The sequence below is a fragment of the Pleurodeles waltl genome, chromosome 3_1 (genome assembly GCF_031143425.1).
Source record: "Pleurodeles waltl isolate 20211129_DDA chromosome 3_1, aPleWal1.hap1.20221129, whole genome shotgun sequence".
NCBI classification, from domain to species: Eukaryota; Metazoa; Chordata; class Amphibia; order Caudata; family Salamandridae; genus Pleurodeles; species Pleurodeles waltl.
Window position 1 is genome coordinate 1,648,608,932 of NC_090440.1, and position 26,328 is coordinate 1,648,635,259.

The window sequence follows — 26,328 nt, forward strand, 5'->3', positions numbered from 1 at the left end:
TGGGGCATGTCCAACAGTCTCTCATGGACATGCCCTTTGATGGCATCTGTCTGTTCGGAGACAAAGCGAACACAGCGCTCAAGCGCTTAAAGCAGTCCCGGCTTCCGGCTCAGTCCGGGCCACCCCTCACCCCCCACAGTCCACTTTTCACCTCTTTCATGGCTAAGGAAGGGGCACCCAACTGTGTCGTTTCCCTGCCATTTACTGGGCCGTGCATGCTTCACAGCCCCTGCATGGCCGCGGACACTGGATCCCACATGCCTGTGGGTCAGGGAGCCAGCAGTCTGCCCGGTCCAAACCTTCCTAGTCCATCGATCCATCTCGGACCAGTTGGAGGCAGGATTCACCATCACCTACCCCACTGGGAATACATCATGACGGTCAGGTGAGTTTTGCAAATAGTCCGAAGGGTCTTCTTCCACCCCTTCGAGGCACCTCTCCAGCCATGCCACTGTTTTACGACTGTCTACTGGAGGATCATTTGGCACTTCTCTGCAAGGAAGTTGCAGCTTTCTTGGCCAAGGGAGCCATAGAGAGGGTTCTTGTGCCAGAAATAGGTTGTGGTTGTTATTTCCACTACTTTTTGGTGCCCAGAAAGGACAAGGGCCTTCATCCTATCCTAGACCTCCGGCCCCTCAATCTCTTCCTTGGGAAGGAGAAGTTCAGAATGCTCACTCTGGCTCAGGTCCTGTCTGCCTTGGAGACTGGATGGTAGCGTTGGACTTACAGGATGCCTACTTACACTTTCCCGTCCTGCCTGACCACAGACGTTACTTGCAGTTCATGAGCACTTTCAATTTAAAGTGCTCCCCTTCGGCCTTATCAGGGCCCCTTGGGTGTTCACGAAAGTGATGGTGGTGGTCGCAGCTCATCTGCTCAGGTTAGGGTTTCAGTATTTCCCTAACTCATTGACTGGCTGTTGAAGGTGAGCATGCCCCAGGCTGTCGTCTCCCACCTTCAGACTACAACAAAACTTCTGCATTCCCTGGGGTACACTATAAACATGCCAAAGTCACACCTGACTCCCACTCAGATGCTCACCTTCAGTGGAGCTGTTCTGGACACAGTGCAGTTTCAGGCCTTTCCTCACAAAAAGTGAGTCTAGGATATTCAGGCTATGATATTGATGTTTCAGCCTCTATCCTGGATTTTGGTGAGAATGACTTTGAGGCTGCTGGGCCTCATGGCCTCCTGCATCCTGCTGGTGACACGTGCCAGATGGCATATGCAGGCTCTGCAGTGGGATCTGAAGTTCCAGTTGGTGGAGCATCAGGGGAACCTCTCCGATATGGTCCAGATCTCAGCGGGAACTACGCAAGAATTGCAGTGGTGACTTTCAAATCACAATTTGGTCAATGGCAGATCCCACTCCCATCCCCAACCAGAACTCACGGTAGTGACAGATGTGTCACTCCTGGGATGGGGCGTCCATATGGGGGAGGTAGAGACCAGAAGATTTTGGTCTCCGGCGGAGTCTGTGCTCCACATCAATCTTCTGGCGCTCCGGGCAATCAGACTTGCATTGAAAGCATTCCTTCCCTCTCTCAAAGGGAAAGTGGCGCAGGTGTTCCTGGACAACACCACCGCCATGTGGTACTTCAACAAGCAGGGCGGAGTGGGGTCGTTGGCCATTTGTCAAGTGGCTCTGCGCCTCTGACCATGGCTGGAATTACAGGGCATATCTCTGGTGGTTCAGCATCTGGCTGGGTCTCTGAACGCCAGAGCAGACATACTCAGCCATCGATGCATAGTCGATCACGAATGGTGTCTCCATCCGGAGGTGGTGCAAGGTCTCTTTCAGCAGTGGTAAGAGCCTTGGTTAGATCTGTTCGTCTACGCATAGAACACGTCAGCAGTTTTACGCGCTGGAGTTTTGAAGGCGGCATTGGCTCGGCAACGCTTTTCCTCTCGAGTGGAACTCGGGCCTTCTTTATGCCTTCCTGCCAATACAGCTTCTGCCCAGAGTTCTGAAGAAGATCAACAGCGACCGGCCCAAGTAATCCTTGTGGCTCCAGACTGGGCACAAAGAATATGGTGTCCTGAGCTCCTCAGATCAGACTGCCCCTTCTGTTGCAGCAGCAGAGGCGGTTCTCCACCTGAACCTGTCCACTCTCCGCCTCCTTGCATTGAGATTGAGCGGCGGCAGTTGACATGTTTCGACCTTCCACCGGAAGTCTGCAATGTTATCTTGGCAGCCAGGCGGCCCTCCACCAAAACGGCCTATCGTTGGGGCAAATTTGTGGCATGGTGTACCAACAAGTCTGTTGATCCCCTTTCTGCACCTCTGTCTGAGGTTCTACTGTTCATCCTCTCTCTTGCCCAGCAGGGCTCTGGTTTGGGAGCCCTTAAGGTCTACCTTTCTCAGAATGCCAGATCAACCTTCCTTGCTCAAGTCTCCCATTGTTGGGAGGTCCCAGAAAGGGCTTACCCTTTTGTTTCCACCTACCCCGTTCATAATCAACTTTTTGTAGGATATGTAGGTGCGAAGAAAGGTTGGGCGGTGCAGAAGCGGACCATCTCGCAATGGGTTGTCCTCTGCATCAAGATGTGCTACGCTTTCACAAAGAAGCAACCCCCTGAGGGTTCGCATGCTCGTTCCATTAGAGCAACTGCTGCTACCACAGCGTTAGCATGTGGAGTTCCTGTCCTGAACATCTGCCAGCCACCAATGTGGGTGTCTTTGCACACTTTCACAAAGCATTACTGCCTGGACAGAGACGGGTACTTTGGCTGTTTGGTTCTGCAGGACTTTTAGTAAGATCTTGGTTCGCAGCCCACCGCCGAGGATGGTATTGCTTGGGTGTCTATTCTAAGGTAAGGAATCTGCAACTAGAAGTCTCTGTCAGATGAACAAGTTACTTACCTTCGGTAACGAATTAGCTGGTAGAGACATATTCTAGTTGCAGATTTCTTACCAACCCGCCCATTCTCCCCGCACTGCAAACTGATTTCTAGGATGGGGATTCCCTTTTCAGGGCCTTAGTTCTGGGGCACCATTCTCAGTGTTCTTCATGGCTCTGCGCTACTGGCTTGGAAAGTGGTGAAAAGAAACTGAATTCATCTGGCCAGGGTGGCGCCTGTATATGACTGCAACGTCATAATGGCGACCATGGCGCCAACAACGGACGTGGAGTTGACCGACTCCACCTAACGGCACACCAGGGTACTGCTAAAAAAAAATCTCCAGATCCAGTCTGACGCCTGGGGGAAATTCTAAGTTATGTAATCTGCAACTAGAATATGTCTCTACCAGATAATTAATTACCAAAGGTAAGTATCTTGTTCAGCAATATCCAAAACACCGAGGGCCTTGGAACTATGGGTGATGTCCCCATCAGACACAGATGTTGACCCACCTAGAACCAAACTCTTAGAAAGCCTGTCACTAACAAAATGCATTCTTGTTCCACTGGTGCTTTCTGTTGCTGTACATTTTTGCACAGTATGTAATGTTCAAATCTGGATGGGAGGGATGACATGGCAGCTATAGTGGGTTGTGGAATGGTATTGGACTTTGCTTGATCAACCCTTTTGTACATGTCAGGGGTATGGACGTGGGACAAATTCCTCCAGATAACTGTCTTCACCAAAACTTCTGATGACTCTGAACAAAGTGCCTTTTCCTTCATAACAAAATGCTGAATTAAATTGTTATAAAAACTTTAAAAAGTGTAAAATCTCAAAAGAAATTACAAACAATATTTTAAAAATTAAGAAGAAAAACGTTTCCATATATAAAAAATATTAATGTAAATAAACTAAGAATAATAATATATACTTAAACACTATTTACAAAACTATTGAAGTCTGGAAATATTAAATATACTATTCCCACTCCAGTCTGTGCAACAATAGAGGAAACGTTGGACTTCAGGGAGGTTAGATTTAACATTCCCACTCCAATCTGTGCAACAGTAGACAAAGCGCTGGAATTCCGAGGGGTACAATTTACTATTCCCACTCCAGTCTGGTCAACAGTAGGGAGAGCGTTGGTCTTCGGATGGGTTACATTTATTATTTCCACTCCAGTCTCTGTGAAACAATAGGAAAAGCGTTGGACTTCGGAGGGGTAACATTAACTTTTCCCACTCCAGTCTGTACAACAGTAGGTAGGGAAAGAAATTCACTTCAAATACATAATATTTGAAAAACCCAATAAATTTTAAAAAAATTTTAAACTAGTAACATTATTAATTAACCAAACAAAAAATATATAAAAACTAGAAGCCATTAACTTTTTCAAATAGTTATTACACAAATGTAACAGTCAATTATCAATTCTTTTAAATCTATTTAGTACTTATTTAAGTACATGCATTATACCCCCACAAACCTAACATTACATTAAATATTACTAAAATATTATACATATATCAAAAATAACATAATTAATCAACAATAAAATAAATATTAATAAATTAAAATGTTAATGTTAATTAATTAGTTACTAATGTAGTTCCCACCAAATATGCTTAGAAGCCCAGCAGCCCGCACCTAATACATAACTTAAAAAACATACTTATTACACAATTTACGTCAATCATAATTAATACATTACCTAATAATTAATTAAACATTATTTTACTTCCCACACTATACCCCAACAAACCCAGTAACCCACACCTAATATATAACTTTACAAAAATAATTTATACACAATTTACATAATTGATAATTAAATAATTAAGTATACATTAATAATGAATTGTTAAGTAATTATTAATTAATTAATTAAATTCACACCCAATACCTCTGCAAACCAGCTGTCCACACCAAATATATAACTCATAAAATATATTTATTACACAATTGACATAAATACTAGTCAATTGAATATTGACAATAAATTATTAATTATTGGAAAACAATTATTACCTAATTAAGTTCCCACCCTATACACCTATGAACCCAGCAGCCTGCACCCAATATATAAATGAAAAAACATACTTATTACACAAATTACGAAATTAATAATCAATAAACTATTTAATAATACATTCATATTTAATTATTTATTAAATATTACTTAACTTACCACTCTATACCCCTACAAACCCAGCAGCCTGCACCTAAAATATAACCTAAAAAGCATACTTATTACACAATTTACATAATTATTAATCAATACATCAATTAATAAGTTAAGATTTAATAATTACTTAAATATTACTCAATTAACTTCCCACCGTATAACCATAGAAACCCCGCAGTCCACACCTAATGTATAACTTTAAAAAATTTAACTATGACAGAATTTACATAATTGATGTTCAAATCAGTAATTAATAATAAATTAATTTTACATTTTTAATTAATTATACTTAATTAACTTCCCACCCTTTACTCCTAGAAACATAGCAACCCACTATGACACTATAGGTTACTATTAAAAACTAAATTAAAAAGTGAAAACCACTTACAATTACAAAGTATATTAAAAAAAAATATTAACAAGTATACAAACAATAAGACATAGTATTACAAAATAAATGAAAACACATAAAGATAATTTAAAAACGATAATAATTGCAGCTGTATTATAGAAAACAATATTAGCAACAACGATATTAATGAAAATGATATTACATACCTAAACAGTCAATATTCTTGACAATGATATTTCTGCATCACAAAATCATTTTTCCGGTATTTTTGCAACCTGATATTTTGAACTCATTATTTTGTCTAAACACCTGTACTACATGTACCTAGTGCCTGGAAATTAAATGTTACTAGTAGGCATCCAGCACTGATTGTGCCACCTACTTAAGTAGCCCTTTAAACATGTCTCAGACCTGCCATTGCAGAGCCTGCATGTGCAGTTTTAAGCTGCCATGTCGACTTGGCGTTAAACATTGCCAAGTCTTAAGCTCCCCTTTTATTACAGATAAGGCACACCTAAGGTAGGCGTTAGGTAGCCGTTAGGGTATGCCCAAAAGTGGGTCTCGGGCTCACTGTGCCTCTGCAACCAAGCTATACTCTGCTGAAGAGCCCATAACAAGGGCGAAACTGGTACTGGGTTGCTTGTGTTCTGGCTCATGGAGGACCTGGTCTGACAGTTCAGGCTGGACTGTTCCCATGGATTGGGATTTGGCCCAAACTATTGCCAGTGCCTGAGATTAATTCAAGCCTTCCATCCATCACCCTGTTTTTGCATCTAACATCCTAGGTAGCCCATAGGTCTGGGTGCCTTCTAATTAAAAGGCTGGACATCTACTTTTAAGTTTTACTTGTCCTGTAGTGAAAAATGCCCAAATTAGTTTTTCACTAATGTGAGGCTTATCTCTCGCATAGGATAGCATTGGAGTTGCTTTATTGCAAGTGTAATTTCCAAATGGGAAGTGATTAATGTTCATGTTTTATGTCTCTGGAATTGGAATTTAAAATCCTAACTTATGGCACAATCGGATTATAAAATACAATTTTGAAAAGGCCACTTTATAGAAAGTTGGCACTTCCCTGCCCTTAGCCCTTTTGTGCCTGTAGCCTGTCTAGGGTTAAAGTACTGGGTGTAGCTGACAGTTGGGCTTTGTGTATTGCTCCTTGACAGCCACACACTATGAGAGCTTAGTTGTGACTGAATGGACCGTTATTGTCAGGATGGGAGGGAGGACCTGGGCCCAGCCTCACTTACACCTGAATAAGCTGTGCCCTATCTCCAAACACAGGGCAAAATGACCCAGCATTTTCACGTCAGCCAGCTTGGAGCCAGGGCAGGGGAGGCAGGGAATTTCATGCACTTCAAAGCCACTGTCTAAAAGTTTCTTCCATCTTGGAGAACCAGGGCCCAGGGTATAAAAGAGGGACCTTAGACACCAACTCTTCAGAACACATCTGGACCTGTGGATACTCTGCAATGAAGAAGGACTGCTCTGCTGCTACAAGGACTGCCACTCTGCTGGGCTTCTGCTATACAGTAACTGCTGCTCTGCTGTGCTGACCTGCTGCCTGGGGAAGAAAAGCTGGACGTGCACGTCATCTTGAACGGAGGACCTTGGGCAGACTCAAAGGGCTAGTCTGCTGGCCTCCTGATCTGTGCATTAGGAACATAACAGGCTCCCCAACAGCTCCTGGACTTCAGCGAGGTGTTAACTCCCAGGAGGTGCAACTCAGGTTCTGTACCCTTGGTGTAGCTCTTAAATTCAAGCTTTTAGGTTCTTTGTGACAGCAAATGAACAGTTCACACCGGAACTGCTCCACCTGCACGGAAAAGCAGCATGAGCCGCTGCAAGCTCATCTCTTTGCACAGAAGCATTGTCAAGCTGATGGGGACCACTAACAAGAAGTGCCAGCCTGTCTGATTGCGATAGCCAGCCTGTTTTTTGCAGCTCTCCTTGCTCCCAGCGCCACTCTCCAATGCGATCTGGACTTTTGGCAAAAACCTGGGAAGGTAAACCTTCAATGGGACTAATCTGGGGACTGTGTCTGACCCACGCTCCATTGAGGTCAGCCTGTGTCAGCCTGAACTTTTGACTTTGACCCACTCTAGTATGACCAGATAGCCGTGGTTGGTGCTTCCTGTTTCTTGGTGCTACTTTACAGTTTATGCTTTAAAAATTCATAGCTCAAGTTCTACTGATTGGATTTTTGTCGTTTTGGTCCTGTTTAATTTGGAAAATGTTACTCTATTTTTCTGACTTGGTGTGGGATCTTTTTGTGTGGAGTTTTCACTATTTTGCTGTGTTAGCCAGAATGTGCTGTGCCAAGCTACCAGGGATTTGAGCACAGGTTAATTTGAGGTTTGCTTGTGCCTTACCTTGGCTAGGTTTGTGGTTGCTGCTTGACTAAGGCTCACACCCCAGTCAACCAATAGTCCAGTTTTTAATAATGGGTTATTTGTGGGGTTGCTTTGCTAAAAAGGACTCCCTGTAACCCCAGTAAACAAGCAGGCAGCATTTTCCCAATATCTGATGAGCATTTAGAGCTAGAATAGTCAAAAACTGAACCTGCCTTGCAGGCAGAGAGACCCGCAGTATAAAACAGATCAACATCAAAACCACACTCAATCCAAAACCGTCTCTACTCTGCTACACATTGGACTCTTCTTAAGCACACCAAGTAACACACTGTAAAACAGAAGACTGACAAATGACCCTGTAAATATATGCACGTGGAAGAAGCTCATAATGCATCACAGGGATTCAAGCTTCAGATGACAGTTTGCATGCCAAACTGTTCCCAGAAGGTAGGAAGATGCCCTCGAATATAGACAGAGGGGGATAGAGAAGGAAGTGACGTGTTTAGCCTTCCTCTAAAGTTGGAGTTTTAGGAGTAGAAACAGCTTTTTAAGCCAGCCCCCTTCCTTCCTCAAGCAAGGGCATGAAGGCATAAAAAAAATACTTGGCGGAAAACTGTTGTAAGAAATTCCTGTGTGAGTGGCAGTGCACACATCACGTACTAAGAACTGGGATAAGGTAAAGAGATGATGACATCATCTTTCCAGTAATGCATGTTTTAAGTGTTGTAGCCTACTGAAACTAATGTATCATATTGCTTTAGTAACAGATACAGTTAATCTCACACTGTGCACATAATTCGTATTGCATTTGAAGAACATGATCTAATGGCAATTTGAGGAAGTGCTGAGTAATATTGTCGATAGAATGTGTTTTTAGTTAACAAGTGTATATGAAACGTTGGCAATGTATCTTGATTCCACCGATTTTGTCTCTGCAGATGTGAAATTGAGGAAACCTTAGAGAGGCTAAAGAAACTAGAGCGTGATCTCAGCTTTAAGGAGCAGGAGTTGAAGGAAAGGGAAAGGCGGCTGAAGATGTGGGAGCAAAAGCTCACCGAACAGTCCCACACTCCTGTGAGTATGTCTGCCCCACTTTGGCCCACCGCTTTCCATTTGAATGGGCAATTTCCATTCATAATCATGCTTTTCAGCATGGTAGCATGCATCATAACTTTAACATGATAAGTGCATTTCCATTCACAGACATGTAATGCCTTTAAATGTGTGTACTAATCCGGCACCACAGTTCATCTGCTTACACCACTGCTTATTTGTCTGAGAAAACATTTTTGTTATACAGAATCACGTTTGTGCATTTTAGTGTGAAGCCTGCTGAGGAGAAGCTCATGTCTCTCACAATCAATTCATTGTGAAGTTGTAGTTGTGATAAGGCGCGAGCTAACTTCGTGTCAAATGGACCCTGTGTTTCAGATTTGTGCGTTTTCTTTTAAAGAAAAATGATTGCAATCCGTTAATTGGTACAATTCGTTCAAATGAAATTAAGAAAGACTTCCACTAGCAGAATGCATCATGTAGTAAAGCCTCTGAAACACTGAATAGCAAATAACATAGAGTCATCTTGTAACCTTTGATTGTCATTTATTTAAAATGTTTAGTTTGTAGTTTATTGACACCATACTCCTTGCAAATTCTTGAAGGTGCAAAACGTATATAGAAAAAGTGAAATCAACTCTTAGTTGTAGAAATAAAGCTAGCTGCAGTGAAATATTTCAAATCAATGTAATCCCTGTAATACAGAAGTAAAATACTTGAAGACTCAGTTTGCTTAACTGTGTTAGAAGTATTAACAGCCAACCAAAGCAAATTCTGGTAAAACACTGAATAATACATACAGGTAGGGCCACTGGAAACAACTTGATTATACACGTGCTTCTTACTCAACATAAATTTGTTTCCGTACTTGCAAGTAAATGTGTTGTTTGCTCAAACTGACCAAAGGCTATCAAAATTGATAAACACATGACGTAATGCCTTGCCAAACACTTTGAGAAAATTGGAAGATTCACTTTCAGCTGTTCCTTCTTGTATTCAGTCAGTAAAGAAAAAAAAAAATTCTAGATATTGTGTCACCATTGATGGACTGGGAAGGTCTTTTGTCTACATCGAGAAACAAAATCCTTAAATATTCAAATGTGATTCAAACAGGTGGGGAAGAAGGAGTCCTTTGTCATGAAATGTTTTCACCCACTATCCTTATAAATTCTCGTTACACCACAGTAGCTGGCCTCCAAACAGCAAGTATTTCAAACAGGCCACTTAGGGCCTCATTACGAGGTTGGTGGGCCAACCGTCGGCCTACCAGCCCCGTGGCTAGGAGACCGCAGGCAAGCTGGCAGTCTCCCAACTAGTCCAGTTTTACAAGGCTTCCACTGGGCTGACCAGCAGAAACCTCCAAAATTGTCCAATGCTACCGCACAGAGGGTGCCCCCAGAACCCTCGGAATACACACTGTCTGCTGTAGCAGTTCCTCTGTGTGCATTCCGAGGGTGCTGGGGAGGGTGGCCGCCAGCATTGGCTTTCCACCAACCTTTTCATGGCGAGGTCCCCACCACGAAAAGTCTAGCGGAAACTGGACTTGTGATCAGCACAGCGCCGCTGAAATTAGCTCTGCTGTTGCTGAGCACGACTCTGCCCTCCACCACCCCGTCGGGAACCTTGTTACTGGCGGTGGTCCCCTGGCGGTCCGACCACCACCACAAATATGGTGGTCTGAAGACCGCCAGACTCAAAATGAGGCCTTTAGTCTGTTGAAGGACCTCAAACATGCTGCACCTCTTAAGGTTCCATTTCTTGAACCTTAATGTGCCTCCTTCAGAGAAATGTACATAATATAAATGTACTATTCTGTCTTTCAAAGCTGTTAATTTTCATGGGAAATGGTGCCACTAGAGTCTTCAAAGTGTGAATTCACTGTACACTGAAAGCTGAAGGCTCGTAGTGACAAAAAGAAAACTGCATCATAATGTCACTCTTCTGGCTTGGGCAGAGCTACAGGGACCACCAAATATAGGAGATACTCTTTTATTATTACATGTAGCCCTGGTTTCAATATACAGGGTAGAAAGGAAAGTGTTAATAATGTGGTGTTGGTGTGCATCCAGGCAAAACAGAAGTGAGTACTGGTGAAAAAATATTTTAAATAGATTCTCTTTGTGATGTAGTTTTTTTTTAAATTAGTAAACGTATTTTATGGCACTGGAATCGGTTTTGCATTTAGAATATGAAAATAGCTAGGAAAACAATAACACAGAAAGCGATATAATTTGTAGCACAATTTCTCTTTGATTATAACACAATTTAAACAATCTGCTGCATAAATTGGTCCTCTGCTGCTGCATAATTTCAATGGCCCTACATGTCAGGAACTTGTGACCAATAGCTGAACTTCCAGCGATGAAATAGTTGGTAATGTTGCGACATCAGCTGTACAGTTATTACTTAACATGTTGCCATTTTAAATATATATATATAAGGTCTTACTTTAAGTAGGTTGTTGTACATTTCTTAGTAGCTCTGGATTTCTGTAGGCTACCAGGCATGGTATACTTTTGATACGGATATTGTCCTTCTGTAATTATATTCGTTCGGTTTGAATCTTTAAAGGAGTGACAGTAGCCAGTACTTGCATAAGGTCTATTCGAGAATGGTTTTCTCAATTTCTACTTATTCCTAAACCTCAGAGGAACTGACTATGCACGAATATTCCAATGTAATGAAAATTAAAAAGTGTGAAGAAACATTTCACGTCATCGGTCACATCCTCCCTTCCTCCTTCCCAGATTTTCTTTAAAGGATTAAACCGGGAATCACAGCACAGGCGGTGGGGCTGTCTGATGTAGCTTTGTAGGTTTTCACAGAGGACTGCGTGTGTCTCTCTGTCAGCGTACATACTCACTCACACTGCTTGTGCTTCTAATGGGAGGAAACTTATGCAAACCCTTTGATAATGGCTTTCAGGTAGATGGGCTTTATGACTGAGTAGTGATTTCATGGTGCTTAGTGATGAGCTCATAAATGGTACCCTTTCTGCTCTGTTTATAGGCACCTGATTTTCAGATACCAGTAAAGCCATACACATCAGGAGCCATTTTGTGCACTTCAGTACACAGTGTAGGCCTGCCTTGCTTCGGTCTCTAGTTGAGGAATGAGTTCTAACATCAAACACATTCCACAGCATGTATGTGTAGACCGTTAACAATCCACATCAGTTGGTACTTTACGTTAGTGTTCAGTGCCACATAGTTCCCTTGTCAGAGGACGAGGAGAGTACAGGGTCTGAAAAACTGTGGCATTATTCCATCTTAATTCATTTGTGTCATTCAAATAAAAGCTGCCTCTGCTTTCAAATAAGTAACAAAATTAAAAGAAAAGAGCCTACTAACTTTTGAGACTACGCAGGTCCAATAGTCAAAAGCAATACACAATACATGAGCCAGTGCGACATTCAAAATTACTGTAGTATTTGTTTTATTTGTATTCTTTTGATGGTAATTTATAGGATACTGATACTTAAAGAATACATATTCTCTTCGTGAACATATATGGCAACACACAAATATGGTAACTTCGTGGCGGATGCCTTTCTTGGTATGAATGCTACGTAAAAGATGGTATGCCTTATGTCTCAACCCATCTGATTGTAAGTCAGGGCACATCTGTCAGCTGTTAATCAACATACATAGATCAACTACTGCAGCAGAGGCATCTTGGTATGTGACAATGAACCGAGGCAGATGGGGAAATAACAGCATCTCTCTTTCTATAAGCAAAGGGGTTACATGTTTCAGATTCAGCGGCTTTGATGGAAAGAATACAAGCCAGAGATAATCATACGGGGCCAAGTAATGATGGATCAATCCCCCACCCCAACTCCGCACAGCTTCCCTCATACCACATGCAACTGAAATAGCTGGAGTATATGAAGGAGAAAAAAATATTACGTTAAGAGAAGTAGAAGTTGACCAAACGGATCTTTGATGGCGTTATTATTGCATTTTAAGAAGGAAAAAAGTACATATATTTCACAATTAAAACATGACTACTTTCCTTGGCATGGAATCAGGATGCCTTGCTGCAATCTGTTGCAGCAACAGCTGCCTTATAGAAGTTTACATGTTGTTTGAGCTTTGGCATATGTCGCATGAGCATGCAAAGGAAAACCTGTTCACTTATATATGTTATGTTATGCTATGTGGATTTGTGGAGTGTATTCCCTCCTTTGACTGTATTCACACGCTTAAGTAGGTACGTAGGCTGGCTAGTTGAAGGCCAAGGTCGTTAGCTTATTTCAGCTGTAACGCTACAGAATGTGCAAGTTTGAGATCACATTTTCCTGTGTTCATTGGGATACCAGTAGAACTCGCAAATTGGTATCCTATCCACGCGGTACTTCCAAAGGCAAGTGTAACCGCAAGACATTTGAGGTGCAATTCCATGCTGTTTGTGAAGATTTTGTTTTCTAAGCACTTCTCTTTAGGATCCCACTAAAATGTTGTGGTGTGTCTGAGAGAAATCAGTCCCTATCACAAGCTCTTGTTGCAAATACGGAGTTGGCCTTTTTCAATGGCAGACATGTTTTTTAAACTATCTCTTCTTGTATGTTCTATCAAGGAAACATTGTATTTGCCAGCACCCCCTTAACAGCATGGCACACTAGGGGCCTGATTACAACTTTGGAGGAGGGTGTTAATCCGTCCCAAATGTGATGGATATACCACCCGCCGTATTACGAGTCCATTATATCCTATGGAACTCGTAATACGGTGGGCAGGATATCCGTCACATTTGGGACAAATTAACACCCTCCTCCAAAGTTGTAATCAGGCCCTAGATCTAAAATACCTTTTTGCAGCCATCTGTAATAATAACGAGCGAAGTGAATAAAATGGCCTAATCATCAATTTCTCAGTGCACAGTTGATACACAGCAGTCACTTGCCCCCATTTCTCACTACGCTATGGGGGAAATCAGTGACAAGTAAGAAAGCTTTACCGAAAATGGAGTGCTCAGAACTAGAGCGCCAAGGTATATGTCATCAGTCTGCAAATCTCAGCTTGATAAGTAACTTATTTCCACTTGACAGAATAGTATCAGAAAAAAAGGAGCATCACAGTAGCTGTCGGTACCAGCTAGATAACAGCATCTTCTTTTCCACTTCATAGGCAGATGATTCCAATCTCTCTTTTTATTTCAATTTTTTCCCTAGGAATATGGAGTTTTTTTGTCATGAGATTGTCTCTTTTTATTGTGAAATTCAAAGAAGGTGGCAACATACAGATTTTATCTTAACTTTCAACTATGATAACATCCCAAAAAGTGAAGAGAAATGTAAAAAAAATACATAGAGGATGAGACAGATAGCTTGCGAGTAAATCATAGTAAATAACTATACTTAAAATTCCTTAAAAACACATAATTAATTTTCTACATTAAAATAAGTGTTAGTGTAAATCTAAAAATTAGGGCATATTATTATCTTTCACATATTCAGACACACGTTGCCATTTCTTCGCAAAGGTAACATTGTAGTTTGATGAGATGAAATTGAGTGTTTGAGAAGAAAGCATTTAATGAATTCCTGATAACACCATACCCATCTAGTTTTTGATTGAGTACAATTTTTTAGACCTTTCCTCCATTTTCAATGTTGTTTTGTCAGAATCACTGACAAACTCTCTTTAAAGGGAGCATCATGTGAAGACATCTACGTTTTCTTGCAAAGTCCTATGACAGATGTGTTCTGTTTGGATTGTATAACCAAGAACAGTTTTCCTCATTAAGCAGGAGATGTATCTGTGTCACATTGTTGAATATAGCAGCATTGACTACTTAATATGAGTCTGGCACAGTTTTCCAGGAAGGTTTATTCATGCGATAAATCAACAATTTCCCAATGTGGCATGTGTTGCATTTTGTAGCGAAAAAGTCAATGAGTGATAATGCAGATGACAACGGATGTAGTTGGAAAAGTGAATCCTTTTTACGTTTTTGTGGTTTCTAGTTCCTTCTCCTTCTCACATTGTCTTCAGCTGTGATAGTTGCATTAGGAGCTATGAGATATGTGTAGGGATGAGAAGCATGTCATCAACGTATTTAGTTGTCACAACGGTAATAGGATTCTGAGGCAAGAACAATTCATTCACATTGTGTGATTTGTAGAAATATTAGGAGAGAGAAATCATGGTGAGTTGTGTTCCCCTAATTTATAATTATTAAGGTTGGGACTGTAGGTAATTTTACACTCATTTTTTAGACTTTTTTTATATTTGACTGAAGGGCAGTACAATCAACAACCAGTCCATTAATCTGGCCTCGAAGTGCAACTCTTTTTAGGTGTAGGGAATTACAGTTCTAATCAGTACACATAATGTTGTTCACAGTGTGTCCTGTAGAAAAATATGTTATGTTCACCCAGTCATTATTGATCTTTAGGTTGGAAACTTTCATCCCCAAATCACTCCTTCATTATTTTTAAAATACTTATAAGAATTTAGTTTATCTTTTTATGTAGTTACATAAATACAAGATGATGTAAACCTATCCACCATGCATGGAAATTGTAATATATTCTGAACCTATAAAAAACTCTAGATTGATAAATTTTAAAACATAGTAATTATCCTAGCTTCTTTCATGTATCTGTTACAAATGATGGTTTAAGTTTTCACTCAGTTTGTCTCAGTTTAAACAAGACCCCTCTGCATTGAAATTGTATCCACTCATCTTCATATATTGTATTGTCACTTAGTATCCCTCAGTTTTGTCTTTCTTCAAAATCTACTTTATAACAAGGAACAAAATGCTAGTAGCAGACTTGTTCCCCATACAGTTAAAAGTATTGACAAAGTTTTTTTTTTATGTTTTTAAAGATTTCTTTCTTGTCTCTCGTCTTGAAGCTTGCTCTTTGTAGCCAATTTCACCATTTCAAATATTTAAGCCTGTACTGTGAGAATTTTAGTTGATGTTCAGTGTTTTTGGCACTAGTCTTTGTCCCCTATACAATACTTTTTATAAATAAAGTAATTTTACTTTTTTCCACAGAAATGTTCTAAATAACTAAGCCAGATCAAAATGTAGTCTTTTTCACACAGCCCAGGCACCATCTGGTGACTTGTATAATTGTGGTGTTTCATACCTTTTGCTTTTATTTAGTACTGATGATGTCAAGGTTTCCTGCTCTGAGTTAAGGATAGAAATTCCCCTAGTGCTGTTATAATTTAAAGCTATCAGCAAGGGAAACAAAATAAATTCTTCAATTTTCTAAATATTACAAATGGTGGGAGGAGTGAGCACCATTTTCACCATTATGGTGTCAAATATTGCTTGACAGGTCTGTTAAGATTAAATACAGCAATTGGAGTGCACTTGATAGGATGGGAATAAGATGGGAAGATAATTCTTGTGTATCGACTGTCTGATTGCTGGAAAACCCTACCTTAGTTCTACCAGACATCTATCTCTGGGTTTATTGGATATGTATTGTCTGCTTCAAACAGGATTTTGGTTTTAGATGTGAGAGGACACTAGGATTACCATAGTACACTCCCCACACAACCCCTGCCTTCAGAACCAATGTTGAGTGTGGCCAAAGACTTTTGCCAGCTTGAAAATGTCCAAAGTGGGTTGGTCCAGGAACCTTTTACTCCATTTGTTAGGGAGTGCCCAGGAGTCACTCCCACCCATTAGATTGTGCAGGACATAAATGTGGCATCTCCAGGGACTCACTTCAGAACACAGTTGGACCTCAGCAAAAAACAGAAAAGGACTGGAGCTGGTATCTGTGACATGAGAGGAGCCTTCAAGGACTGGACCTGCTCCCTTTTGTACCCAGTACAAAAACGTGGACACAAAGAGTCATAAAGCTGACCTCCTTTTCAAACTACATACACACAACAGCTACAAGAGGCCTTTCCTACAACAGCCCAGCTGACCAATGTCAACTGGACTTGAACTGGGCCCTGCTGCTGGCTTCTGCCTGACACCCTCAATCTCTAAGTGCTTCACTGGAGTTCTTAGGTAGCTTTAGAATTGTGGTGAATTGAGCCTTAAAGGACTTATGGCCTGATTTAGATCTTGGCAGAGGAGAATACTCTATCACAAACTTGATGGATATCCCGTTCACCGCATTACAATACTGTTATACCCTATAGGGATTGCAATACGGTGGACAGGATCTATATCAGGTCTGAAGGTAAAATCTTTGACCAGGATGAAGCTGGTTGATGTATCAAACCTGTGCTTCATTACGGCCATCTGCAAAATGCGCCTAGGTCCATGTCAACTGTGGTCATTGACAATCATTGGCATTTTATGCTTCTTGGCACTATTCCTACATACAACCTAAAAGATCATATCTATGGTTACCCGTACTGAAATGTTGTAATTTTGTTTACTATATTTTACACAATTTTTCTAATTCAGTTTGTGATTTTACTTGTTTTGTATTTTGACTTTTTTCTGTTTTGGTACATGTACATTGCCAGAAGTTAAGCCTGCCTTCTTTGTGCCATAGCTACCAGGGTTTTGAGCTCAGGTTAACTTTGTGTCTTTTAAGGTTCACTCTCACAAGTTCTGTGGTCACTCACCCCAAATAATAATACGTCTTGCATCCTTATCATCGTTTTATTCTTTGCAGATATAATTTGATAACTTTTGTTTGACAATCAGGTTATCCAAATAGTTCTGGACAGGCTCGTTTACTCTAAGTTGGGCCACTAGCCATCTGTTAGAGTGAGGGATGTCATTTCTGCTGCCACTCGGACTTCACTCCCACTCAACATACTTTTGAGCTCTCTACTGGCCCTACAGAAGTCTCTGTACCTTTATTGGATCTGCTATCATGGTAACACCTTTGAAGGCACAGAAAGTTTGATCAGAGGCTGCCTTCTTACACGCAGATGCTGCTCACACATTTTTTGTTTTCCACAAAAAAAAGCCCAGCGTGGTACAAAAAAACAAATCTCTAGTGACCCTGATGCCCTGTGAGTGTTCGAACAGAGCGTGGGGTTCATTTCTGATTTTTCAGTTTGGGACCATCAGGCTTCCTTTGGTAGTCTCAAACAGAATTAAAAGTGCATCAGACCGTTGACTCTAAGAGGACAGGTGGTCTGATGTATCTACACTGAAAGCCTCAACTCTGTTGGGCTCTGGGTGTAAGGTTTCTGGCAGTGGAGCAGTAGGGGCACTGCTGTTGAAAACATGTGGCTGTTCGCAAGACTTTCAGAAGAATTGTCGGTCTGTCATTTTTGCAGACAGGTAACTCCTCGATCTTTGTGGGTGAGTAGCATGTCTGCCAGACCACAAAATGAGCCAAACTCTTAACTAGAGCATTGGATTTCAGTATCAGTTCCACGCTGCCCTTATCCATCTCAGCACTTCCATTAAGTAAGCTGCTAGCTCTTGTTGTTATCTTTTTTTATGGCACATTTTCTTTCTGCCATTCCATGTTTTTCTAGTCATTGTCTGTAGTTACAAGAGCTATGTACATATATTTTGACTCTAATTTAGTTTTTCTGATATTTTCCCCAAATAATGAAGTACAAGGCAGACCATGTTGGCGTGGCTTTCTTAAGCTGTTTTAGCAGAGAATCTTTATTCAGGCAGGCGTATTGATTCTGGTTACTTTAGATACTAGTTCTTAATTAGTGCAAGCATTCATGGGATCTCACCAGCCTCCGTTGCCTGATCTGCCCCGGTATCTTCTTTCAAGTCCATTACATTATATGTAATATGGAATTAGGATAAATGGCATCAGTCATTCTAGAAGAAGCCTATCCCCAAGATGTAAAGGATTGTTTTGCTTTATATTACTTTCCTTATCACTAAAGATGTTCATAATCACTGCACTGCTGTAACAGTTTTACCAATCGGTGGTACTAGTCTTGTTTGGCTGCTGCTTGAAGTGCTGCAGTCACTTTGCAGTTCTGCACCTGCCTGTTGGGGGATGTCTGGTGGGTCCATAGAACCCCCTTTTCAGCCCTTCAGAGGACTACTATCAGGGTGCACATTGACTTTGCTCCACCTCTTTGTAGAGCACAATTAGTGCACCTCTTGTTGGGCTTTTTGCTTCTAAGCCTACATTCATAATCCGGTGCAGGCGACGAGTCAAAATGTTTCCCTCTTTTTAATGGGGCCACGCCGCCATGCAAATGAAGGAACAGCCTCTGAAGATATCCCTGGTACTGTATGTGCATCAGCACTATCCGTATCAAAGAACGGGCCACACAAGCATTAGCATCCCCTTCTGTAATACTGCAGTGCCCCATGGGTGTAAAAAACTGGTGTACACTCCCTTTGCTCCCCGGCATTGTCTGTAAGGCAGCCTCAGGAGCTGGTACTGGCCCAGTAACACGGGAAATTAAATAATCATGGAACAGGCACCACAGTAGCATAGCTTCAGCTTGAATCACTAATCTTCGTCACCAGTTGTAATATAATAATTGTATTTTGAGGGATGATATAGGACTGATCAGTTGCTGCTGACTACTTAAATATTCAAAACTCTGCACATTTGTTTGTATATTCAGCTATCCTCCCATGCTTACATTAAACTGTTCTCTCCCAAATTGCTATTTCCCACTCATCATTTCTTCTCCACCTCCTTAGAAAGAAATGGAACTCAGCTTTAGGATGAGGAGGGAGATGAGCTTTAAGGTTTTAGTGTCTTTCTCTTGACACACCATCATATTTTAACTGCGCACACACATATATCGAGGACATGGCCATACCTACATTTTGTCTGCTCACCCTCTTCCATTAATTAACTTTTGTCTGAATCTCGGAGAGTACGAACCGTACAACTTAATTGGTTTTGAGCAGAGAAATCTCCAATGTTATTGAAATGTATCAATTAGGTATAGTCCTATAATCCAATTTAGTTTGGCTAGTTCACAAAAAAAACCTGTTTTTTATCCCATATTTAAATTATTACATGCAGCTCTTCCTGATTTTTACCAACTTTTTCAGCAAAACAAATTGTATGACCTATGATCAGCCTACATCCAAATAAGCCAAATTGTGTTCTTGTTCATACTATGACTGGGAAGGTCTCCTACAGAAAATGACGCCGGAGGGAAACTATGAACTTTTCACAGATCCTTTAAGATCCTTTTTGAAAATGAGAATAGCACGGACTGTCAATTATTAATATTGAATTGTGGTCTTACTTTAGTTTTAAGTCTTTAAGAAACGCATAACTTTATTGTAGAAATTAATTTGATTTTCTGTTAGAAGGAGCATGTGAATTCTAGTGATCAGTATCTCATTTAAGACAACTGAAAGACACCTGGCAAGATGTTTGAACTAATTTCATGTTTACTGAGAGACCAGGTACTCAGAACTCAGATATGTACTTTGAGGGTTAGTACTGCCATAGGTGCATGTGTCATGCCTTTGAAGTGCTTTCACATCTGACATCCTACAAAGCACTGTAGAGGAATATATTCATTTTCGACTCTTAACCGGATATATCAGCAGTAAGAAATTAACAATGTAGCCTTTCTTAGAAATGGACTACAAGTTACCAGTCCATCTTTCACATATCCTAAACAATTTTTATGCACTAAACTTGGGTTTTAAAAATAAACATTTTAAAGTTTTATCCCATGTTTCTTAATGGTATTTGAGTGTGTTATTCGCTTATGATAGAGATTTTGAAGTTTCACTGTGTCCCTGAACTCTTCTAGTGGGACTAATCATGTTCACAATGAATATTTCCTCTGCAGTGCTTACAAATCCACTTTTTGGTGTTTGATGCAATCATAACTTTCATGTTTTTAATCACTACTTATTTTACTTTGGGTTTCTGGTTACGTGCCCTATTTTGTCTTTCTTTTGGTTGAAATTGATTCTAACTGTCCTTTCTTTATACCTCTGCCCTTTCCTCTTTTCTTGATAGCTTTTCTTACCTGTTGCTGCAAGAATCTCTCGGAAGTGTTTCTTTGAATCTAAGACAGAGGAGACAAAAAGTTCTGAGATGTCTTGTCAGATCACATCCAGCAGTAACGGGGAGGTAGATGGCGTGAACGAGAGTCTTCAGGCCATGATGAAGGGCTTTGGCAATATCTTCTCTATGAATGTCGGGGGCCCCGTCCTGCACTCGGGGATGCAGATAAACATGCAAGCAAAGCAGAATTCTACTAAAACCACCTCCGTCAGAACAGGGAAGAAAATCAACATGGCGGTCGGGTTCAATGATTTCGGCTATTCTGATGATAGCAGCGATTGAGACAGAAGTGCCCAAAGTCAAGGCTTCTGTGTACTTTTCTGGGGACTCCTGTTAGAGATTCGAACATTGAGACTTGACCTTCTCGCTAGTGTTCTCAAAACTATGTACAAGAGAAAAAAGACAACATGAACACGTTTTTGTTTAAGACATTCGAGTTTGTATGTGAGAAGATACTGTTCCATTTTTGACACAACAATTTCTTTGATTTTGTTTTTGATTGGTTTGAAACTTGAATAGGAAAATACATTGTGACTACTGTATTCATCAAGTATAACGCTGGATCACGTTTACATAGATTGCTTTATCAGACTTGGCTAGAGCTCAGTTCATAAAAGTATCTGAAACGTCCCACACAATCTCATTAGACCTTTTCCTTCTAAACACAGATCATCAAAAAATGCTATCGCGAGCACCATATTTTGTGCACCATCTATGCCGTTTACATTGTGCAGTAATCAGGTAATGGGTAAAAGACAAAACAGACTATAGATACGCTCACATTAAGATATTCATATTGTTGTAGGAATGTGATGTGAAGTTATATTCTTGACAATAAAACAATGCATTGTATACAGTACCACCTTCTACCACGTTCCCCAACTTACAAGTGGTATGAATTATAGAGGATTGCATGCTTGCTGCTAGTTTTAATATTTGCAGCTTTCTTGGTCTGTGATGCTTGGTACACCAGTAACCAAAATAATCTTGCAGTATTGATCTTGATATCTGCTACTATTTCTTTTGAATAAAGCAAATGCTTTATTTTCTTAGTTGACTCACCACTTGCATTGCTGCAGGAGGATCAGTTATGGCTGTAAAAAGTAGTGCACTAGAGAAGGTACACATGATCTGAATAACTAATTATATCATTGCAAGGAAACTTAGGAGCAGTTCTGGGAGTCAGCCTTACAGGCCGCCAGCTCTCAGGCCGATGGTACCTTTTGTTGAAAGACACAACCAACACATTAACACTAACAATCATACATGCATTTAATATTCAACTGCAACTGGATTCCGGTAAAGAACAGCTTATTAGGGTCATGTAACATGATGCCAGTTATTAAATCATGTTTTTTTTTTGTTTTTTTTTACAAATGTGTTTAATGGCTGAAACCTTAGGACAGTGAAAGACCGTAGTCAACTTGCCAAATCAAATGTGACTTCAGTGTTTGTGCTGACGAATTTTCCAAAGAGAGCAAGGTTAGTAAGAGTACAGATATTGGTCTTGAATAGTATGTTTGATAACTCTGATTAAAAAGAAATGGTTCTTCGTTGACCTTAATAGCCAACTTTCGACTCATGTGAGTTCCAAAGTAGGTATCAGTGTAGAGCATATGCTATTGTAGCAGAGAGTGTGATAGCCTTTTATATAAATCGGCCGTCCTCCAAACTCTTGGCATCTTAAATGCATCAGTCTGTGTTAAGTGTATGCATGTGTCTGCATCTGAAAGTGTGTGTGTGTGTGTATGTGTCTGTGTGTGTGTCAGAACCCCTTTTGGAATGTCACAGGGCATACAGGGGCTACTCGGCCCAACCGTGGCAGTTGAGGCCTTTTCCTACCGGTGTCCTGGGGCTTGACCTAGTATGTATCATGCTGAGCTGGGCCAAGTACCCCTTCCACACATGACTCTAAGTGGTAGGTATGGCGAGCAGTCAAGGCTCCCTCGGGGAGTGGGAGAGGGGTGTAGGTGGGAGAATTAAAATATGGGTGAGTGAACACGACTCATAACTCAAAATGCATCCAGTTCAAACCATAAATTCATATCCAGCCAAATACTTGCTTTTAAAAGAAAAAGTAGTATTTTATTTCTAACTCTACACATGCAAAAAGATGAAACATTCAAATGCGACAACACTATCTCCCTTGAGGATTGCACTCTAGTAGTTAGGGGAACCCGTATGCCACCCTCCTTTCTGTAACGTGTTAAGGGTTATTCCCCATTTACTTGTGGCCACATCAGTGAATGCAAACTACTAGGCCGTACTCAAAAGTTCCCATTTGACTTTTCAGAATTTCAGTCTAAAGTGTCTATGGCACCTTTACCATTTAATTTCCCAAAACCCCAAAGGCCATAGTTCAAGTCTTACCTACTCCTGCAGCACACAAGTGTTCTGCGTTACAGCGGGTGGCCTCAGCATACAGCACTCGCAAGGTATGATCCCTCTTGGAGAAGTCAGGCTGCTCACAGTAGACACAGCAGTGTCGGGCGGGCGCATGCTCACGCTCTGGTGTGGTGCAGCCACTCTCCCCAGCAATCAGAGCAGCTCACTGTGATGCTGTATGTCAAGTTCTCCCTGGTGGAGGAATTAGGGGCCAGATGTAGCAAAGGGTTTTACCCATTCTGTGTCTATGGGAAAATGTGTTCTTACATATGGCCCTAAGTCCTTCATCTCCCGACTAAAGTCCCCTGAGGGTGCATCGTCCTCCTGGTCCATGGGAGTCAGTCAGGGCAGATCCTGCGGTGTGGCTAGTCCCGCCAGTCACAGCCTCACTTCAGTCCTGGGCGATGGCCCAAAGTCTTTGATGATTTGATCCCAGCAGCCCCCCTCTGGATACAGGGTTGCAGCGGCACCTTCTGGATGCAATGTAGACTCCTAAGGTGCAACCGACCACACCATGGTGTCCCCACCTGTCATATGGAGTTGCCGCTTAGGTGTTTACGTGTTCTGGCACACTGGTTACACAGCCTCTTCACTGGAGGCACCATCAGGCTTATGGTATTCACTGCAATAGGGCTGTGTGGGCACCCTACACACAGCGATCACTACTTGGCTCAGTCTATGGCAGCCTTCTCTTGGCATGTGCAAGCTGCCAAAAACAGTCCTGCACACAGGCTGCAGCCAGATCGGTGCACAGCCGAAGCCTCACACCTCACACAAGGAGTCCTCATGGTAAGGCTCTCCACTGGACCTTACTCCCTCCGAAGCTCCGCTCTTCCATCCAGAGCACACTAGTCTTGGCAAGCAAGTAACCACTGGTGCTCAAGGCTTCAGGGCAGGTGGTCTTGGATTCCTTGGATGATGTTCCCTTACCCAGCAAGGAGACTAATAGGCCTCAGCTCACAGTCCTGGTCACAGTCAGAAGTCTTGCACAACTTCCCTTTCTCATACTGCTTAAGAGATAACACATTTTTGGGGACTCAACCTCCCCTTCTCATTGTCCTTTTCCAGACACCATATGTAATTTAGGTTCTGGACTTTTGACGTTTTATTATGGGGTTCTGCTTTTTTTTTAGATGGGCAGTTCTTTTAATCTTCCTTCATGAAAGAGGTCTTCCACAGCAGGCACAACTCCGAAGCTGATTGCCCCAACACAATTTATGGGAGTAACCAGAGATCGCACCTGGATGTCAGCCAGAGTGATACCTGCCTCAAATGGTTTAATCTCAGCCCCCCCCAGCCCTATTCTTTATGATTCCCTTATCAGCAACATCTCCCCCCCCCCCGAGATGTATGGAGGCCCCTTCCTTGTGAACTATCACTGAATCAAAGTTCAGTCTTTAGACTTATAAAGAGAGCCTTTTCCTGTTCCCTCCAGTGTGTCCTGACACAGCTCACAGGAATTCAGCACTACCCAACTCTGTCAGTTAGAATTCCTCTACTCCTCATGTCTTTATCAGGCAGGCCTGGGCTTCCCAAAATGGAACCCATGGAACTCCATGCAATGTATCATTGTAGGAACACTCACTCAGTGTACATTCATAGCACACTTTCTGTTCAGCAGCAATACCTCTATGAATTGTACCTTCACATGTACACATGCATTCAGCACACACATTAAGTCTGTGCATATTGTTCAGCATGGAACCTTTTCTTTCTTTAACCAGGGTGTGTTATTACAAAACCCACTCTCACGCTGTCTGTGCATATACACTGCACAGCTCTACATCTCCCATGTAATGTATTCCTCTCAAGCATTCATACAAGTACTGCTCCATCCTTGCACTGTACCCTTCCCAGACACACATACAACCAACACATAGGCCCTCATTCTGACCTTGGCGGTCGGCGGAGAGACGGCGGTCGGACCGCGAACAGACCGGCGGTATTAAAAATGGCATTCTGACCGCGGCGGTCACCGCCGCGACCGACCGCCACTTCCCCACTCCGACAGCCACGGCGGTCATGACCGACGGGCTGGAGTCTGCGCACTCCGGTCCGGCGGTCGACCCAAGACCGCCAACGGTATCATGACCCTGCTTACCGCCGCGGTTTCTGGCAGTCGGGAACCGCCATGCGAACCATGGCGGTAGGCACTATCGGGGCCAGGGAATTCCTTCCCTGGCACTGATAGGGGTCTCCTCCACCCCCCACTGCCCCCCCGAGTCCTCCCCCCACACCCTCCACCCCCCTGCCACCCCCCAGAGGTGGTACGAACCCCCTCCTCACCCCCACCCCGACATGCACATACACGCAACCCGACATGCACACACCCCCAACATGCACATATACACACCCCCTACACACACACATACACAACGGGGACACATACCCGCACACATACATGCCGACATGCGCACCCGCCGAACTACACACATTGCCCATAGGCACAGCAGCACTCCCCGCCCGCATGCACGTACTCACACACCCCCTCTACACACTCCCACGCACACCCCCATGCACGCACACATCACACAACACCCCCCCACCCCCTCCCCTCACGGACGATCAACTTACCTTGTGCGTTGGTCCTCCGGGAGGTGACAGGAGCCATGGGGAGGTGACCGCCAACAGAAGACCGCCAACAGAAGACCGCCACACAGAAATGTGGGTCGTAATTCTGTGGGCGGTGTTCTGCTGGCGTGGCGGTGGAGGTTGACCAGTCTCTACTTTCCCGCCGACCGCCAGTGTGGCTGCTGGCGGTTTTCCGGCGGTACGCTCCCAGCGGTCAGAATGCGCACAGCGGCATACCGCCGCGGTCGGCGGTCTTCACCGCGGCGGTAACTCGGCGGTCTTGCGAAAAGACCGCCAAGGTCAGAATGAGGGCCATAGTCACTACCCCTACTTCTGTGCAGTGCAGCACTCCACATCTACCTGATGTAGGGCAAGAGTGAGTTAAGCACACAGCAGCGGACTTTTTAAAAAGGTGAGTGAGCCTGCATGCCTCACTGTCGTGACCCAGGGTAGAAAGGTCCTGTTCAGTTCTGCTGATCATTGCAAGGTATGCTGACTCCACCACGCTTCAGCTGATTAACTCCTGGTGAAGACAGCATTCTTCCAACACTATGAGGGTAGCCCATTGTGCGCCCGTCCCGGTCCAACAAGACTGCAGTCCATGAGACCAACCTATGTCGTGGCACACCCATATGCTCTTTGTTCATCTATGACAAAAATCATCATTAGT

At 42.4% G+C, this 26,328-nt stretch overlaps 1 protein-coding gene across 6 annotated transcripts in view; it reads left to right on the forward strand.

Moving 5' to 3' along the window:
• MAP3K20 (mitogen-activated protein kinase kinase kinase 20) overlaps positions 1-26,328 on the forward strand; it is an 800,901-nt gene that overhangs the window by 586,654 nt on the left and 187,919 nt on the right. For 4 of the 6 annotated variants that reach the window (XM_069225358.1, XM_069225359.1, XM_069225357.1 and 1 more), the window contains exon 11: positions 8,677-8,812. In XM_069225358.1, coding sequence (XP_069081459.1) covers positions 8,677-8,812 — 136 coding nt within the window. Of the gene's footprint in view, positions 1-8,676; positions 8,813-20,654; positions 21,755-26,328 lie in introns of those variants that run through there. The other 2 variants (XM_069225360.1, XM_069225361.1) reach the window with 2 other exon arrangements.